The 19,433-nt window shown below is 35.3% G+C and overlaps 1 protein-coding gene across 1 annotated transcript; it reads right to left on the bottom strand.

Moving 5' to 3' along the window:
• Positions 1-13,410: 13,410 nt before the first annotated feature.
• LOC133201474 (uncharacterized) lies at positions 13,411-17,916 on the bottom strand. The gene is made up of 2 exons (XM_061337277.1): positions 16,941-17,916; positions 13,411-16,625 (listed from the first exon to the last, which is right to left on the bottom strand). The coding sequence occupies exons 1-2, from the start codon at positions 17,914-17,916 to the stop codon at positions 13,411-13,413; spliced, it is 4,191 nt and encodes a 1,396-aa protein (XP_061193261.1).
• Between the last annotated feature and the right edge of the window lie 1,517 nt (positions 17,917-19,433).

The following is a 19,433-nucleotide window of genomic DNA, read 5'->3' as shown; positions in this document are numbered from 1 at the left end:
TGCGTGCACATGTTCATTATCAATCTGGTTTTGAATTTTTTTTTCAATGCTGTAAATTACATTTATTTGAAATGATAAACATGTACATTAATATATTGTAGATTTGTTTGGTGAAGAACAGTCATTTTATTTTTATGCATACATGTATGTTTACAAAGGTTTCTGCTTCAGGTTCATATTGCCATAACAAGACGGATTCTATGCTTTTCAGAGTAACCCATTCTAATTCCTTCAAATCTTTTAAGAAAATATGTATAATTCCTTTCAGAATGTACTTTCAATTTAATAAGAATAAATTGACAATGCTTTAATAGAAATCAAATCTCTTTGCTCAATTTCAGCAGAGTTTTAGAAAAGAAAGTACATTATATTTACCTTTCAGATGAGGATTATTTTTTTCTGCATTGGACTAAATTGATAACTCCCAGACTGATACAAACAGGTCACTTCTAGAAAGTTATGTCACTTGTACTCAACTTCTACTCATGTGAACACAACAATAAAACGCATAAAATTGGAAGAGGGATAGGTACAGTTGGCCTGAACCCCTCTCCGCACTCTTTTGAACGTAATTTGTACTATAGAATATATGTAGTATGGAAATATTCATCGAGAGGCTGCCCTCCCCCCCCCCCCCCCCCACACACACATAGACATTAACCACTCCACTCCAGTAATAGAATTCAGATTTTTAGAATTCTTCTGTTTTGGGAATAGTCTTTTTTTCAGCCTTCCTTATAATGCCATAGGACTGATCCTACGTGCCTGATATTTTTTTTTCTACATCGTTATACTTTCTTAAAATAGATTTAAAAATTCAAAATTATTACGATTGTTTATGTTTATCATAACCCTCCTTCTGCCATTTGCAATTCTTCAGCAAATGTAAACAAGTAAGATGGCATGAATATTTAAACAAGTTTTTATCATTTAGTCTTTTCGGGTTCAATGAATATTGTACCCTTCAGGTGGCTAGATCATCGTATTGACCTCAAAAACCACAATACATTACACTGTAATTGTCTAATATTACAAATCTCACTTACAACTTGTATAATAACCCTTGAAAAGAAATACGCTGTTCTCTTGATAAAATACTATGACAAAGAATATTTGTTTGTTGAAAGTTTCCATTGAACCTTCCTATTATCAAATTCCAATAAAATTCAAACACTTTCATCTCTTTAGAAATGATCTGATTTGACCTCCCTATACCCTGTAAAATAAGCTTAAATTGCATGTTATTGAATTTCCTATCTTAAATTATTAAAACAGCTCCAAAAAAATCAGCCATGCGTTAAAATTGTTAAGGAATTTAAATTCTTGGGGTCCATTGGTGCATTGATGGCATCGAATATTTTAAATGACAAAGAACAAGTACCTCTTGCATGCTTCATAGGCAATGCCGATGATCAGTTGCTTCCACTCTACCTTTTGTATTTGTTTCTACCTGTAATAATATAATATAAAGATTATGTTAACATATTTGTGAGTATGTCTTTGCCAAGGTCCGGGCATTAGAAGTGAAAGTCATTGGTCTTTCGGGTGAGACCTTAAAAATCAAAGTCTCATGTCAAGGTAGGCGTTGGCAGGATAAAGAACCCTGTGACGGTACATATTGTCGTTTAGTACATATTGTCGTCGGCGACAATATGTACCTACCCTCACTGCACATATTGTCGTCCATCGGTACATATTGTCGCCGGCGACAATATGTACCGAGACGAGCCTTATTTTCTTCCTGCATAACGACAAAATGTACAGTCAAGCACCAGCACATATTGTCGTCGGCGACAATATGTACAGTCAAGGTCGGTATATATTGTCGTCGATATATTGTTTTGACGAATATTTTCTTTGGAAAAGAAAGAGAAATTGACAAACACACACACGCACGGAGGGAGACAGACAGCATTACTCGCAATACTTTAGGGAGAAAACTTTTTGGTCAGAATTGATGTACATCACTATGACATATCAAGATACCGTAATTCTTGAGATATCTGATAAATCAGCTAGTCTTTTTTCTTGTAATATATACTTGGAGATTGAATACAGGTATTTTTTTTTTTTTGTTCAGTAGGAATATTATTTGGAAATAATTCTTATATACGATCATGTGCCGATATAATATTATAAATATAATTTATTGTTAATAATAATGTAAGAATAACGCAAAAAATAACATTTTTAGGTCACCTGAACTGGAAGTTCAAGTGAGCTTTACTGATCAAATTTTGTCTGACCGTCCGTCTGTCTGATAACTATTCATATTTTCAGCTTCTTTTCAAGAACTACTGGGTCAATTTCAACACATTTTTATTGCAAATAAACAAAAACAAAATCAATTTTGTTCAAGTCATGACCCCAGGGGTAATGTGAGCCACAATGGGTGATCAAAGTTTCACATAGGAATATATACAGAAAATCTTTAAAAATCTTCTCAAACACCAAAGGCAGATGTACCCCCCCCCCCCCCCTTCGCTTGGTGGTTTGATTTTTTTTTTTTTTTTTTTTTTTTTTTTTGCTTTGGTAAATTCTGTTTGTTTAACTTGTATATACTTAGTCCACAGGTAAAATTTCATAATTAAATAATTAAGTCAACATATACAATAACACTGATGGACGACAATATGCGCAGTGAGGGAAGGTACACATTGTCGCCGGCGACAATATGAACAGGACGACAAAATGTACCGTCACAATCACGCTGCATGAAATAGCAAACGAGACACGTCAGTGTGATTCTCACACCAATTACATTCACAAAACTACCAAAAAAAACAGCAAAAGACATCTTTAAACAACAATATATTTGGGGCGACAATATGTACAGTGAGGGTGAGGCACATAATGTCGCCAACGACAATATGTACATATGTAACTTTTCAGTCGGCGACAATATGTACAGATGGACGACAATATGTGCAGTGAAGGTAGGTACATATTGTCGCCGACGACAATATGTACAAAACGACATTATGTACCGTCACAAACCCTCACTGCACAATGGCCCCGACAGCCGAGTATAAATGTTTAAATTTGAAGCCCTACACCGGTACATGTATATGGTGACGTCTCTATGTGACTGAAAAATTCTCGAATAGATCGTACATATGTAAATCGACACACAATCAATTAATCAGGACAAGCTAAACTGCTGCAAAGCTTCAAATCGGCTGCAAAATTATATTTCATTTTGAAGAATTTTCACAAGAAAGAAGTTCAAAGAAAAAAACCCAAGGGGAAAAAGTATATGATACATTTGTACATTTGATTTACCTTTATGTGCATTTTCTACACTAGCTTTCAGTGATCAATTGTTAAATATTTTATTCATATAAAAATACATTCATTAATATGAAAATCGGACTGCAACAGAGGATAGGAATGTATTAACATCAAATTATTTGGTTCAAGGACAAATGCAACAAATATCTAAAATAATTGACTATAAATTTCTGAATGCTGACAAAAAGGACACAAGCTTCACGTGCTGATACCCTGAATTTTTGTCACTTTATAATGCCGATCAGTGTTGTGATAGATATGTATGTGAAGTGCAGAAATAAAAATCATTGTGTCACTTGCAACTGCAGTGTAAATACATAACGAAATTCAGCTCTTACTCCAATTTATTAAGTATTTTAGGCACTTAATTCACATCCGGAAACTCAACACGTTTTTTCTTTTATATCTTACGCACGCCCATGTTAGGGAGCAGTTTATGAAACAACTTTATTGTAAAATCATTAAAATTTATAAATATCTGACAAGAAATGAAAAAAGGCACATAATAACTGCAGCCTATAATAATACTGAATGACTAGTATAAATATTTACAACAATGAAGAAGGTTTATATTTACAGTAGTGTATCATGCAGTGCATACGCCTTAAAAATGTCATTTTCCAGTAAAATGTTGCTTTTTGATAGATAATATTTTTCTCTTTAAAAAAAAAAAAAGAATAATACACGAGCTTCTTTGCTGAAGAAAAGTTAAAATTACTTTGTATTTCAAATTATATTCTGGTTAAGTGTGTTGTGAAAGATAACTATAAATGTTGTTTGAACATATTAGCTGATCCCAATTTTAAGAATTTATCTGTAGCTGCCGTTATACATTCAGAGACTAATGAATGTTAAGTATCTGTATGTTTTGGCTGTAAAAATGGAGGAGAAAAAATATCTCTAAACTAAAAATACAATTTTCCTATATAAGTTGGTCTTCCATCCATTTTTTTTTTTCGAACGTCTATCCTCAAAGTATGCTTAAAAATATACTTTTTTCGCTTCACAATAACATGGAGCAAAGACCAACAATACCTTAAAAATACACGTTATTTCAAACATAATTTTCTCTCCGAGAAATGTTCAAAGTTCATTTAGTCAATGATCATATTACGAACCTGATCAGAATGCCAATTTTTTTAATGTGTTATGTGGCGTAGTGGAAATAACAATCGGGGGTTTTTATTGCCCCAAGAATAACACTGTCTTTAAAACCATCGTAAAATTTTGGCCAAGAGATTCATAATTTTTATTCTTTCTTCAATTTGAAATTTACTATTCTAAATTCACGAACTGAATATGACTTTTATACTTTTCAATTATAGGTCTTTTTCATGCCTTATTCGCCCAACTCCTTCTCATGATGTTTTCTGTAAATAACTAACTCGTCTTATTAGCTATTCAATTGCAATTGAAATATAACATTTCCGACTTTTTTGGAAACGATATACATGTGTATTTTTATTACATCCCATCCGCATTGGCTTTGAAACGTCGCACTTTCGTTTTTGTGTCGCCAGCATTCCAGAGCAACACGCATATGGATCACTTAGCTTAAGACACTCCTTCTACATGTCTCTGTTTGTCCTTCTGTCACACGTCATATCATGAGAACTGATTGAGGTAGATTTGATATTATGATTTTGCATTGCTTGAAATTTAGCTTTGGTATTAAAAAAGGTTACCTACTGCGTGACCTACAGGTATAAATTAAATGTTTGAATTACTCCTAAAAATACACCCTGGCACCTCAGAGATAACGTTGGATTTCGGAGTTTTCATAGTAAAATTTTTACCGTTAATAATGTGCGTAAAATTTCCGATATTGATTAGAAATATAATGATTCTGTTTTTAGAGAAGACATATCTGCATACAAATACAAGCTTTTTTTAATTCTTTTTAGCAGTATGAATTGGATGGCATTGAAAGTGTCCCTATTTAAAAAAAAATACCGTCAGTTATAATAAAGCAAATCTGTTTCACTAAAGCGTTGATGACATTTGGTAGTATTGGTAAAAATTTTCCATTACGAAAATTATATCGGTTGATGTTTATGTAAAAAAGCATGTTCAGTCCCTTGGTTCCCCCGCTGTAGCCTTCTACTCTTGTATCAACGAAAAGAAGACACACATTCATGATTTATATATATATTTTGTTACACATTTTATATCAAAATTATTGCGAGTATATTGTGACAAAGGTTTTAATATCCTGAAAGCAGTATTTGTTTTTGGTGCATGAAGATTTTACGTTCATTAATGTAAGTAGCAAGGTTATATTTTTTCCAGGTATATATATGCAGATTATATTCCGGTAAATCTAGGAGCTTTCGTCTTGAAAAGTTCACCGAACTCTTAAACAATATATAGAATTAGGAAAAAAATGGGCAATTTTAAATAGTAAAGATATCCATAGTCTGTTCAGGTATTTCCGTCAGTCATTTTCTCTCTAAGAGCGGGGTAAAAAAAAAAAAGATCGGGGTAAAAAAAAAAATTAAAGGGATTGCAAGGGACTGCACCTCAGATGATGACATAATTTTTTTTTTTCTCGATAATATATATACATGTATATATATATATATATATATATATATATATATATATATATATATATATATATATATATATATATATATATATATATATATATATATATATATATATATTAGGGATATCAACGAATAGTCGACTAATCGACCATCATTCGAATGGACCGACGATCGAATAACGAAACGACATTCGAATAAATAAATTCAATAAAAGAGTGATAAAGAGTTGGAATTCCCATCCTAAAATTGAGAAACCGTCTTCCCTCAGACACAGTCGATAAGATAATTTTCCTCATTAAAAACTACTGACTTTACATGTAGAAAGTACAGTGATTAGAAACGCTTCACTTCCGCGTGAATTATTGTCAATTAATGTGTTGTTTTCATAATAAAATTATCTCGTCATACTGCGCTTTCTTTGTAACACTATTAATTGGACTTGATCTCATACCATGTACCCATTATAGCCGTGACATGTTTGGACACTACGATAATTATTATAAAATTAATATTCTTTTTCATATTTTAAAGACATTTTGATAATTGGTACAAAAAGTATTTTCAAATATTTAACATTATCAAGGTCACCGTATGTGCCCCCACCCCCCCATCATTTTAATAAGCTTTAAAAAAATATATCACACAGTCTTATTTTATGCTTCCTAAAAAACCGACTTTACAGACCAATTTATGAACATGATTGACGGTGAAATCCTACATTTTGGAGAAATTAACGGTCTATATTAAGTAAATATAAACACGCTATCCACATTTTAAGTCCATGTGAACATTTGTGTGTAACATTTTATGTAACTTTTTAATCAATTTAAAAAAAGGGGGATTTGGGATTAAATATGTGATGTACCAGTGAAGTTTGAAATAAAATTTTAGTTTCCGAAAAAGTTTCGAATATATTCGACTGTCGTTCGAATAATGCAATCGAATATTCGACTAAAGAAAATAAATATTTTGACATCCCTAATTATATATATATAAAGCACATTTTACAGCAACACTTAAACTAACTTAACTGCCCTAAGTGAAGAAACATTAATACAGAAAGTACAAAGAAATTCACTTTTATAAGGATACCACTTCCGCCTCAACCCCAGGCTGGAGCGGAAGTGGGTATCCTTATAAAAGTGAATTTCTTTGTGCTCTCTCCCTCCTCTCTCTCTCTCTCTCTCTCTCTCTCTCTCTCTCTATACGTATTTCAATCTGTCAATGCAAAACACATGGCTGTAAATTCTGGAAGAGTCTGTTGCCGACTATCTAGCATTGAAAGATTATTCCGTCTTCGCTCAGTGACATTTTTCTCATGCTTTCGTTTTCTAAGAATGAACAGATTAACGGCATTATATATATATTTCCCATAGAAAACTTTACATAGTATTATATCACCCCGAAAAAAGTTGTGGAAAGGTATTGCAAAAATTTTTTATAATTTATAAATGTCCGCTCTATCTTGATGGACAACTGACCATTACTTACGTAGCAGTATGCCACTATCACCTGCATATGGAGTTTGCCTGCCAGTTGTCTCGATATGCAAGAGTGTGTTATAGGTACGATCAATTTCTAAAATGAGAAAGGCTATTGTAAAATAAGTTGATGATACAAAACTATCAACAATCTTGTTTAAAATCAAAATTTTCAAATTCTATGGTCGATACAGTAACCTTTTTTCGCATATACAGTGTAGATATGTAGTTAGATGGAATGTTGCCTGAAGTTTTTTCATAAAAATTGTTATGCCCTTTATTTTATATAATCGCTTACTTTTTGTTTTAATTTAGATATAAAACTAAAATAAGCTTCACAGCTGGGAGAACACAAACCAATCAAAACTGGACTACAGAAAAAAAAATTGTATTCACAGCTGTGATTGACAGTCAAGATAGTAGATACAACGCAAGGACTGGAATATTCATAGTCCCTCAAATCGGGACCAACCTCTTTTTCTGTTATATGTTGACGTATACTGACCACACCTTTAATGCCGATATTGTTGTCAATGGACAAACAAAAGAGAGGATTGTTCAAACGCATATGGTGTACCCAAAGCCATAGCATCATCAAATCTTCTCATAATACAGCTAAAATTAGGAGATCGAGTATTTGTTAAGCATGCTCATGGAAGTTATTTGCTTTCAGATGGTGCCCAAGAAGTGATATTTTCAGGTATTAGCGTAAAGTAATTGATTTCTTTGGCTGGGTGGCGATGGAGAGTGGAACACATGTATTTTCATTCAAATGCTAAGTACATGTATATTTCCATTTGGAAAAAAAAGAGCAATTGGACTAATTTTTAATTGGTCACTAAGGTTGCTCTTTAAATGTAAATGATGAGGAGCTAATTTAATGTTTATTTTAAGTCTAATCTCATTTTAAAACTAGTTATAATTGTAACGGGCACCGTTACAGATGTTCCCCAAACGCTCCCCAACTCCCTTTTGGTGTCTTATTTCCTGTAAGCTTCATTAAATAAGGCAATGAAGTATATTGGTCGTTTTTTCCATTTCACGCGCGCGCACCTGCATGCATGGGCAGTATGACCATGTCATCCCGTCTATACTATTAATGTATCTTTATATTCTCAGTATCAAAACATTTCATCAAAAATATATAAGTTCCGGCTATATCAAGTATACTGGTCATCTTAGCATTGCGCGCACGCGCACCTGCATGCATGTTCATAATGACCATGCCATCTTGTCTACACTTATAATATGTCTGTTTATTCTTAGTATCAAAGCTTTTCATCCAAAAATATAAAAGTTTCGGCTATATTAAGTATATTAATCATTTAACACATTGCACGCGCGGGCATGTGCATGCGTGTGCATGATGTCCACATCATCTTGTCTACACTTGTAATATATCTGTATATTCTTAATATCAAAGCTTTTCATCAAAAAATATAAAAATTACGACTATATTAAATATATTGGTCATTTAACACATTGCATGCGCGCGCACGTGCATGCATATGCATGCATGTGCATGATGACCATGTCATCCTGTCTACACTTTTAATATATATAAATATTTTGAGAATCAAATCATTTCATCAAAAAATATAAAAGTTACGTCTATATCAAGTAAATTGGTCATTTTACGATTTGCGCGTGCGCGCACGTGCATGCATGTGCATGTTGACCATGTCATCTTGTCTACACTTTTAAGATATCCTTGTATTCTGAGTATCAAAGCATTTCATCAAAAAATATAAAAGTTACAGCTATATCATGTATATTGGTCATTTTACGCATTGCACGCGCACGCACGTGCGTGCACGTGCGCGCAAAATGACCTTCGTTCCGCAAATCTACATAACATACCTAGTAACCCTAAAAAGGTTTTAACTCAATTGGATGTGCAGTTTCCGAGAACACTCGCGGACAAAAAAGTACCGGAGAAGAAATAAGAATAAAAAAGAATAATAACTAGTATTAATTGTAACGGGGACCGTTACAGATGTTCCCCAAACGCTCCCCAACTCCCTTTTGGTGTCTTATTTCCTGTAAGCTTCATTAAATAAGGCAATTAAATATATTGGTCATTTAACGCATTTCACGCGCGCGCACGTGCATGCATGTGCAGGTTGACAACATCATTCCGTCTGTACTATAAATGCATCTTTATATTCTCAGTATCAAAACATTTCATCAAAAAATATATAAGTTCCGGCTATATCAAGTATATTGGTCATCTTAGCATTGCGCGCACGCGCACCTGTATGCATGTTCATAATGACCATGCCATTTTGTCTACACTTATAATATGTCTGTTTATTCTTAGTATCAAAGCTTTTCACAAAAAAATATAAAAGTTTCGGCTATATTAAGTATATTGGTCATTAAACACATTGCACGCGCGCGCATGTGCATGCATGTGCATGATGGCCACATCATCTTGTCTACACTTTTAATATATCTGTATATTTTTAATATCAAAGCTTTTCATCAAAAAAATATAAAAAGTACGGCTATATTAAGTAAATTGGTCATTTAACACATTGCACGCGCGCGCACGTGCATGCATATGCATGCATGTGCATGATGATCATGTCGCCTTGTCTACACTTTAAATACATATAAATATTTTGAGTATCAAAGCATTTCATCAAAAAGTTTCAAAGTTACAACTATATCAAGTAAATTGGTCATTTTACGCTTTGCGCGTGCGCGCACGTGCATGCATGTGCATGTTGACCATGTCATCTTGTTCATACTTTTAATATATCCTTATATTCTGAGTATCAAAGCATTTCATCAAAAAATATAAAAGTTACAGCTATTTCAAGTATATTGGTCATTTTACGCATTGCACGCGCACGCACGTGCATGCGCGTGCGCGCAAAATGACCTTCGTTCCGCAAATCTACATAACATGCCTAGTAACCCTAAAAAGGTTTCACCTCAATCGGATGTGTAGTTTCGGAGATCACTCACGGACAAAAAAGTACCCAGGAAGAAAAATAATAATAATAATAATAACTAGATGAGATCTCGTTGCGAGCAACGAGTAGGTCTTCCGTCCGATTTTTCGAAAAGATGAGATATGATTTTGACTATGATCTTTGTCAAAAGATAAAAATTTATAGACTTCCCTAATTAGATTTCATTCTTTTGATTTATATAACATTATCAAAGAGCTATAGATGACATGATTTTGGCCCCTCTGAGCCCCTAGTTTTATGGGTCAGCCCCTTTTTCTTGATATCAATTGAAAGGTCTTGTGATTTTAAAAACGTTTTCTTCAAGAAATATTCAGAGATTTCTTTTCGTTGTGGAGATATGCTGAATGGAAATATTTAAGGGCCATCCCTAAAAGTCCTAAATGGGGCCGTTTGACAAAAATTGAAAGGGTGCGTATTGTTTAGAACATTATTCTGACCATCTTTTGTTTAATATTGCTTATCAAAATATTCCACCTTTTCGAGATATAAAGCGTCAAAGATGTAGCATTCTGGCCCCTTGTGACCCCTTATACGTAACATATGATCAGAATCTTATCATATATTGTTGTAAATCGTTAAGATAAGCATGTTTGCTTCAGTAATGTATTACAAATTATTGATCGTTAAGGAGTTATAGATGAAAGACTTTTGGCCCCTCTGGGCCCCTAATTTGAGGAGTCAGCCCCTTTTTCTTCATATCAAATGAAAGGTCTTGTGATTTTGAAGAATTTTTGTTCAACAATTATTCAGATATTTCTTTTCGTTGTGGAGATATGCTGAATGGAAATATTTAGGGGCTGCCCCTCCAAGTCCTTATTGGGGCCGTTTGACAAAAATTGAAAAGGTGCATATTGTTAAGAACATAATTCTGACTATCTTTGGTCTGTATTGCTTATCAAAATATTCCCCCTTTAAAGATATAAAGCGTCAAAGATTCAGCATTCTGGCCCCTTTTGACCCCTTGTTACGTAACGTATGATCAGTATCTTATCATAAATTGTTGTAAATCGTTAAGATAAGCATGTTTGCTTCAGTAATGTACTACAAATTATTGATCGTTAAAGAGTTAAAGATGAAAGACTTTTGGCCCCTCTGAGCCCCTAATTTGAGGGGTCAGCCCCTTTTTCTTGATATCAAATGAAAGGTCTTATCATTTTACACATCTTTTGTACTACATGTTTTAACAAAATATTTACAGGTAAAAAGATATAAAAGAAAACGTGTCAAATTTTGCGAGATATTTGTGAGCCTATTTTTCGAGCCCAGGCGAGCTTCAACGCCATTTCAGCTGGAAAGATATAGATGCCCATTTGCACATCAACAATCTTTCCTCTATCTTCACTGAAAATCTTAACTCAATAGCTTTAGTCGTTCAGGAGGAGTTTCCAGGACAAGCCGACCCTCTGAAAATCAGAAAATCGTCAATATCTCACGACCGGAAGTGACGTCATCAAAAAACAAAAAAACCTATCAAGATCAATTGAATATCTTTTACATCTGAAAGTTTGGTATAAATCGGCCCAGCCGTTTCTGAGAAATCGCGTGCACAAAATCGGTTGGAAGAATAATAATAATAATAATAATAATAATAATAGGGAAAAAGAAACCGAACGAAAACAATAAGGTCTTCCGTTGGAGACGGAAGACCTTAACTAGTGCTAATTGTAACGGGAACCGTTACAGATGTTCCCCAAACGCTCCCCAACTTCCCTTTTGATCCTATTCTCTACAAGCTTCACTAAAGGCAGCTGTTTAGATTAAATAAATCTTAAATATTTAAGAAGTATTTTATTGGCAAGCAACGGCGTACCATGTGAATAGCAATATTCAGAAAAGACAGTTTTCCTATTCAACAAGAAATAAAAAAAAAAATACCACTCACACGGCGTACCATGTGAGTGGCAATATTCAGAAAAGACTATCTTCCTCTGTAAACAAAACAAAACAACAACAAAACACTTGCAAGGCGTACCATGTGAGTGGCTGTATTTAGAGGGCTCGTAAGAGTGTATTCAGTTAGATAGTTTTCCTTTTAATGAAGAAATAAAAAAAAAATACCACTCACATGGCGGACCATGTGAGTGGCAATGTTCAGATATGGCTGTCCCCTTACTATTAGTTTACTTTGACATTAGTAAATTATAGTTGATTAAAACACTGGCCCTGCATCAGACAGCCTGCATTACTGCAATAGTGTCTTGATGTCTATACATGAAACAAGCTGTCGTCCTATGAGAATCCTTGATAAGACAGATAAAAACACAAAGTGCAGCTCGAGACATACTAGATTTTGCAATTTGTCGGAAACATGGTTAAAAAAGAATCTTTGCCTTTCATTTTTTTCAACATGACACTGTTTCGGCTAGTGAAGGCTCATCAGGTAGCCTAGCAGACGACAACAATGACATTCTGTATATTTTATATTTTTGCCGTACAAGGGCTCATCAAGACGCCCAAATGACACCGAAAAGTCTTGATGTACGACACTGTTTTCTCCTTTCAGAGCTCTACATGCCAAGCAGAAAAATAATCCTCTCGCGTTAGAAAAAAAAAATACCACTCACACGGCGAACCATGTGAGTGGCGGTGATTATAAAAATGACTGCCTGACTATTTCTCCATTGTTTTAACCTGTGAGGCCTATGCCGCATAACAGACAAAAACATTGCCTTATGTCTTAAATGTATATAACAACACTGTTTCGCCCTGTAAGGGCTCATCAGGCCGTCTAGCAGACGACGACAGTGGTTTTTATTATTATTATTATTTTTTTTTAACATAATGTTTTTTTTCCTCTCTAAATCAATCAACATGTATGACACTAAATGTACAATAAACACATTTTCTATATTACAATGGACATGAATTATATAAAATCTGTATATACATCTATCTTTCTTATCGCGCATCTGTCGAACATTTTGAGTAATAAGTTGCACAATGTTTTTTCTCTCTTAATCAATTAACATGTATGACAATAAATGTACAATAAACACATTTTCTTTATTATAATGGACATTAATTATATAAAATCTGTATATACATTTTTCATTCTTATCGCGCATCATTCTGACGAACAGTTGTTACAATAACATTGCCTCATATATTTTACAATTTGATAGAAATCGCATCATGGAAACTATAATACAAATGTTCAATTGTCACTTTTGGATCTTCTGAGAAGTCTTTTGCATATACCAAGTCGAGACAAGAGCCAGCTTCTGTCGTTGGATTGTTCACAAGTTGTTGATAGCCATAGCCTGTAAACAACGCTTTCAGGGACGGTTTTCGTAAGTAGTTGCCATTGAAATCGCCCAAAATCAACACTGGGGAGGATATTTCCTGATTGATTTGGGATAATAGAGAGGTGATGTTGGTTTTAAACTTGTCCATTGGATATATCGGAGGTCTGTATATCACGAACACCGCAACAACTGTTGGTTCTAATACTAGTATTGATGCACACTCTATGTCCTTCACGCTACCTGTGTACCTGGTATGTTTGACATCTTTTGTAAATATCGCCACTCCACCCCGTGACTGTAATTTTAGTTGTCGAAAAATGGGATCAGAAGATGTGTATGCATCCTCTCGATAGACTGCATAAACATCTGAGTTTGGAACCAAGGTGGGTGATACATAGTCTTTCTTGTTAAGCCAAGTTTCTGTGAAACATACAATTTGGAAGTCATTAACAATACAAGCGTGTTCAATGTCTTTCTTGTGTGAAAGAAGACCTTCGGTATTATGCAACAATAATTTTAGGCTATACTTCTTGTCTTCTACAGCATTTTGTCGGAGGAATTTTGGCATGTTATCAAGCGATTCCTTGATTTCCGCTGATGCAAAAATGCAGTCTGTGTCAAGATGAAGTATATTGAGTCCTTGTAGTGTAGTTGTTCTACTTAATGCCACATATGCCATTCCTGGTTGGAATATTTTTTGAAGCGATACAACAACTTGTGTTGTTGTCATTCCTTGAACTTTATGAATCGTCGCCGCCCAACCTAGCTTAAGTGGCAATTGTCTTCTGACAGCATTACGTCCTACGAGAGCATCTTCATGTGGCGTTATACGGACAGCTCTTTCTGATCCTTGTACATTTGAAACCGTTGTAGAAATGGCTTTTTTGCCAATAGTTTTGTTATCAAATTGTATGTACACTGCTTCAATGTCGTTTCCTTTATGTTGTATAGCAGATACCGTGCCAAAAGCCCCATTAACAAGACCATCTTCTGTGTCAATGTTTCTTGTTAGCATAATTCTTGCATTGATTCCAAGTTTTATTACGCCTGGCAGGTCTTCAGGCGATGAGGAGGAATACGGTAGTTTTCGCAAGAGCAGGGTACCTGACGTGCTTTTTGTGTAGTCTTTGGCAGTTGAGTGAAGACATGGGCTGCAGACTGTTTCTACCATCAGTTCATTGTGTGTATCCACTTCCTTATTTGTTGAGAATATATGCAATGCATTTGTGGCTTCTTTTGGAATTGTCTCTTTAGAAACCGACTGAAGGAGTTCTAAGTCAGTTTGTTGCAATGGTTCTCCCCGCAATCGAACTCTTAGGCGATTTAACATTTCTGCAAATTGTACATCTTCTTTTTGACGCATGACTTCGAACAGACTGGCAATTTGGAATAATGGATTCCAGAGATCTAAAATTATAGAATCCTTGATTTTGTACAGAGGAGAAGCCTTCACTGGAGGGAGCTGATAGAAATCTCCAACAGCTAGAATTGCTATATTTCCAAACACCTTCTTAGATTGTTTGATTTGGGACAGTCTCCCATGAATGTATGTCAGAAGCTTGTGATCTACCATTGAAATTTCATCGATGATAAGGAGTTTTAGATGCTCATATTTTGCTCTCAACGAGTTTAAAACATTTTCTCCTAAAGGCGTGTACGGGAGTTTTATGTTTTTGCTTATGTCGAATGCAGAATGCAAAGTCATACCGCCAATGTTAAAAGCAGCTGTTCCAGTTGGTGCTGTAATAAGTACTGATAAAGCATTAGGCGTGTCTAGTGTCTTAGACAGAATTCTGTTTGTTTCGTGATATATGCATTTTATGAGATGCGATTTTCCTGTTCCTGCTCCTCCGGTCAGGAAGAGATAAAAGGGATCAGGACACTTTTTCCATGCAACCTCAAATACCCATTCTCTGATTTTGTAGAATACTTGCTGTTGAACGGCATTCATTTTTCGTAATGACTCTTGTACTTCACATGGCGATATCTTGGGTTTCTGATATTCTATGATTCCAGTTGTGGTAGATGTAGTCGATTTTTTCGACGTCCCCAGAAGTTCAATATCTGGGGATACGTCTTCCTCCTCAATATTGACTTTGCTTTTATTTTCCTCTTGCAGTGAGAGTCTTTCTGCTTCACATTCCGGAGCAACTGCTGCCCACGCATCCTCTCCGATGCGCCCCTCTTGTACATCATCCCAAGCTTTCTCCAAATCATCAGCATCTTTCTCAAAGCGAACTCTGTTTTCATTTATGATGCTCAATATGGATCTTTTTCCAACTTTTCCATTCAAAATGCAATGTTCAAATGTGAAGAATTCATCAGGTTTTATTAATGGAGCCCTGTGTGGCAGGTACAGTTGAAGTAATGTCAGGAAGTAATCATTTTGCTGCTTCAAACGATTGAATCTAGGGTAGCGGATAACTGCATGTTTTCCCTCCTTTCTTTGTTTTATGTACCCTAGTCCATTTTGTAGTTCATAAGACAATAGCTTTGCACCTCTTTTCGAAGACGTTGGGGGTCTAGAGACTGGATGGAAAGAGTAATATGAGCAAAACTCTGCCAAACATTGTTCCTCAAAGGTTTGTGCAAATGGTCGTGCGTAGTATTTGTCAATGATGGAGGACATCCATATATTTTCACTGTTTCCTTTTCGTGATTTTAGAGTGTTTAAAGGAAGACTCATTTTAATTGCATTGCTTCCTGTGGGAATGAATACAACTTCTCTGGAGCACTCTTTCAAGTGCATGCTGCAAACTCTATAGACGGCTTCTTGTGCAGACACCTCCCTGTTTTGGATGTAAACCTGAGAAATGTGTTTCATTGCAGACGCAGCATCTTTATTGCCCTCCCTTGCTTCTTTTTGTGCATTTGCTATAAGTTCACCGACTTCGGCCTCTGCTTTGCTAATGTATGATAATATATAGGCCACACATGAGTAAGGGTCCATAACGTATTGAATGTCCATGTTTGCATTCCATGCTCGTAGTAAAGTTGGATTATAATTGTTCACCCAGCCATCCACAACATTTCTTTTGTAATATATCGTGTTTTTCTTTGTTATTGCAGCCAAGCTTTCTTTAAATTTGGAATAGGTGATATTACAAGCATGCAGAATGTCTTCAAATGTTAGGTCAGTGTCAGTCGAATTGATTTTACTCCATACATCTTTAACAATTTGTTTTGGAGATTTCTCGACGGTTGGTTTGCATAGCTGTTCAATTTCCGGAAGTGTTGGCCTGTTTGCGTTTGCGGCTTGATTCTTTTCTCTCTCTTTGTTTTCATTGTCATCTTCTATGACTTTTATAAGAAATGTCTCCTGCACTGGAGGCCTTGGGAAATTGAATCGACATGTCGTTGAGTTTTTCTTGCAGGACTTTGTGTGTGACTTACTGTGAACCTGTACAGCATTTACAATATCATGGAGTTCGGAATCTTTTATCTCATTTGGCATGGAACATGATATATATTTATCAACAAAACTACAGATTTCTTTCTCTGTGTTTTCGTTTAACTTTGGCGCGTTTCTGACCCACAATAAACAATGGATATGTGGAGAACCGCGCTGCTGAAACTCTGTTCGGTAGAAGAAATCCGCTACGTCTCCGACTGGTTTTGAAGGGGACATAATTAAATCTGTGAAAAGTCGTTGCACACGGTTATTAAATAATCGGGCACACATCACGGGATTTTCCTTTATAAGGCGGCATTTATCTGTCCATTCAATGTCTATAGGTGACCTCAGGTCTTCAGTGTCTTTCAATGCATTAATTGTTTCATCCCACCTAGTTTCACCAGCGGAAAACGTTACGAACCATGTCGGTATTCCTAACTGCCGAATCATGGCGTACAGATCTTTCATTGTTCTTTGCCAATATGGAGGTGATCCTCGTACTGGTTGTAAGAAACGAAAACCAGCATCTGATTTCAGAATTTTCTGTAAATCACATTCATTAGTAAGCATTGACGCCGTTACTTTCGCTCCATCATCAGTGTTTTCTTTTCCTTTGCGCAAGGCTATTGATATGTTTGATCGAATATTTGACATTTCAATCATAAATTGAGCAAAGAAGATGAATTGGTTATCTCTTGCAAATCTCTTGTCAGCGCTAAATAAGCGGGCATTAAAGTATTTTGTAGGGGACAGTTTTATAGGTCGATCTTCAAAGTATCCAAATTTGCCATCTGGATAAAGGTTTGGGAAAGCCATTGCATCCGCCCCTTTCTCTTGGAAGATGCTTTGCGGTGTTTGATTTTCACCGGGCGCAATGCAAAATACTTTGTTCTCTGTGTCTAGATACTCTTGCCCTAGATCAACCGGCTGAGAACACTTTTCTACTGGTTGTGCGTGCATTGTTAAGTTCTCCATCTCTGAACTTTGATTGTCATTTTCTTCATCCTAGGAATCTTCTTGTGTGTCTATTTTCACTAAATCTGAATCGGTTTCTGGATCAAACCAACTGTCACTGAGTGCTATATTTGAATACAGTGGGTTATGTCTTTTCAGGAATTCAACTGCTTCTATTACTTTTTCTGGTCTAACCCATTCGTACTGGTAATGACCTTTGTATGACAACTTCCTTTTAAGTTTGACTTTGACCATCTGAGCTTCGTTAATAGTTCTAGGCAGAGAAGTCGCGATACTACTGATGTTCAATGGAACGTTTACAACTTGTCCTTTGACACCTTTTTGCCCACCTTTTGGAAGTGAGAGGAGTTTCATAAAAGGAATTCGAAGAGCAACAAGTTGTCTCTCGAGCTGGTTTAAAATTTTTAGCTCCTCGGGCACGGTTGTAAGTTGTAATCCATTTTCAAGAGCCTGCGGTGGCATGTTACCTGCACACAGATGTCTGTCACATGTATGGCAGATCCACTCTTTCGACTCGTAAGTATATTGTCCACTTAGACATTTTGTAGCATTACTTGAGAATTTGCCATTTAAATACTTGGAGCGGCTGCAGATCTTTACTTGTGATTTGTAAAGCGTCCTTGCACACACTGTACACGGATATGTTGGAATTTTCTTGATGTTTTTAGTAAATGTTTGCAATGCAACATGAAGATTTTTGCGTCTCTGATTCACAGCTTCCTTTTTCTTAACTTGAATGGTTGGATTCTTGTGATATTGTTGGAATAGTAGCCTTTTCAGTTTATGGCGAAATAAAGAATTTGATGCGTACCGTTTTATCGAGGACGCTTTTACATTTTGCCTAAAGATGGTATTAGATCTGTACTTCCTGAGTGAGTAGTATAGAACACATTTCTTGAAGTTCAAATTTTCGCTGTATTTTTTCCTAGATGCTGATTTAACATGCTGCCGAAATGCTTCATTTTCTCTGTATTTCTGTTTAGAAGCTGCTTTTGTACGCTCTTGAAACATTAAGTTCTCTTTGTATTTCTGCTTCGAAGCTGCTTTTCTTCGCTGTTGAAACTTCTTGTCATCCTTGTATTTCTCTTTAGAAGCTGCATTTTTACGCTGTTGAAACATTCTATCTTCTTTGTATTTCTTCCTAAAACTTTCTTTTTTACGCTGTTGAAACATTCTATCTTCTTTGTATTTCTTCCTTAAACTTTCTTTTTTACGCTGTTGAAACATCCTATCTTCTTGGTATTTCTTCCTAAAACTTTCTTTTTTACGCTGTTGAAACATTATGTCCTCTCTGTACTTCTGTTTAGAGGTTGCCTTTTTACGCTGTTGAAACTGAATGTCTTTTTCGTATTTCTGTTTAGAAGCTGCTTTTTTACGCCGTTGCATTCCTTGATCTGAGGAATATTTCCTATTTTCATTCTTCCTATACTTTTCTTTGTTTTTAGCATACATTTCTTTTTTCTTGAGAGCCTTCGGATTTTCATTTTGAACACTAAGAACAACATCATAATGATTCA

This window comes from Saccostrea echinata, unplaced genomic scaffold (assembly GCF_033153115.1).
Source record: "Saccostrea echinata isolate AGI-Se365-2 ecotype Australia unplaced genomic scaffold, CSIRO_AGI_Sech_v1 ptg000044l, whole genome shotgun sequence".
NCBI lineage: Eukaryota > Metazoa > Mollusca > Bivalvia > Ostreida > Ostreidae > Saccostrea > Saccostrea echinata.
The sequence above is the reverse complement of the archived record's forward strand: the minus strand, read 5'-3'. Positions and strand labels throughout refer to the sequence as shown.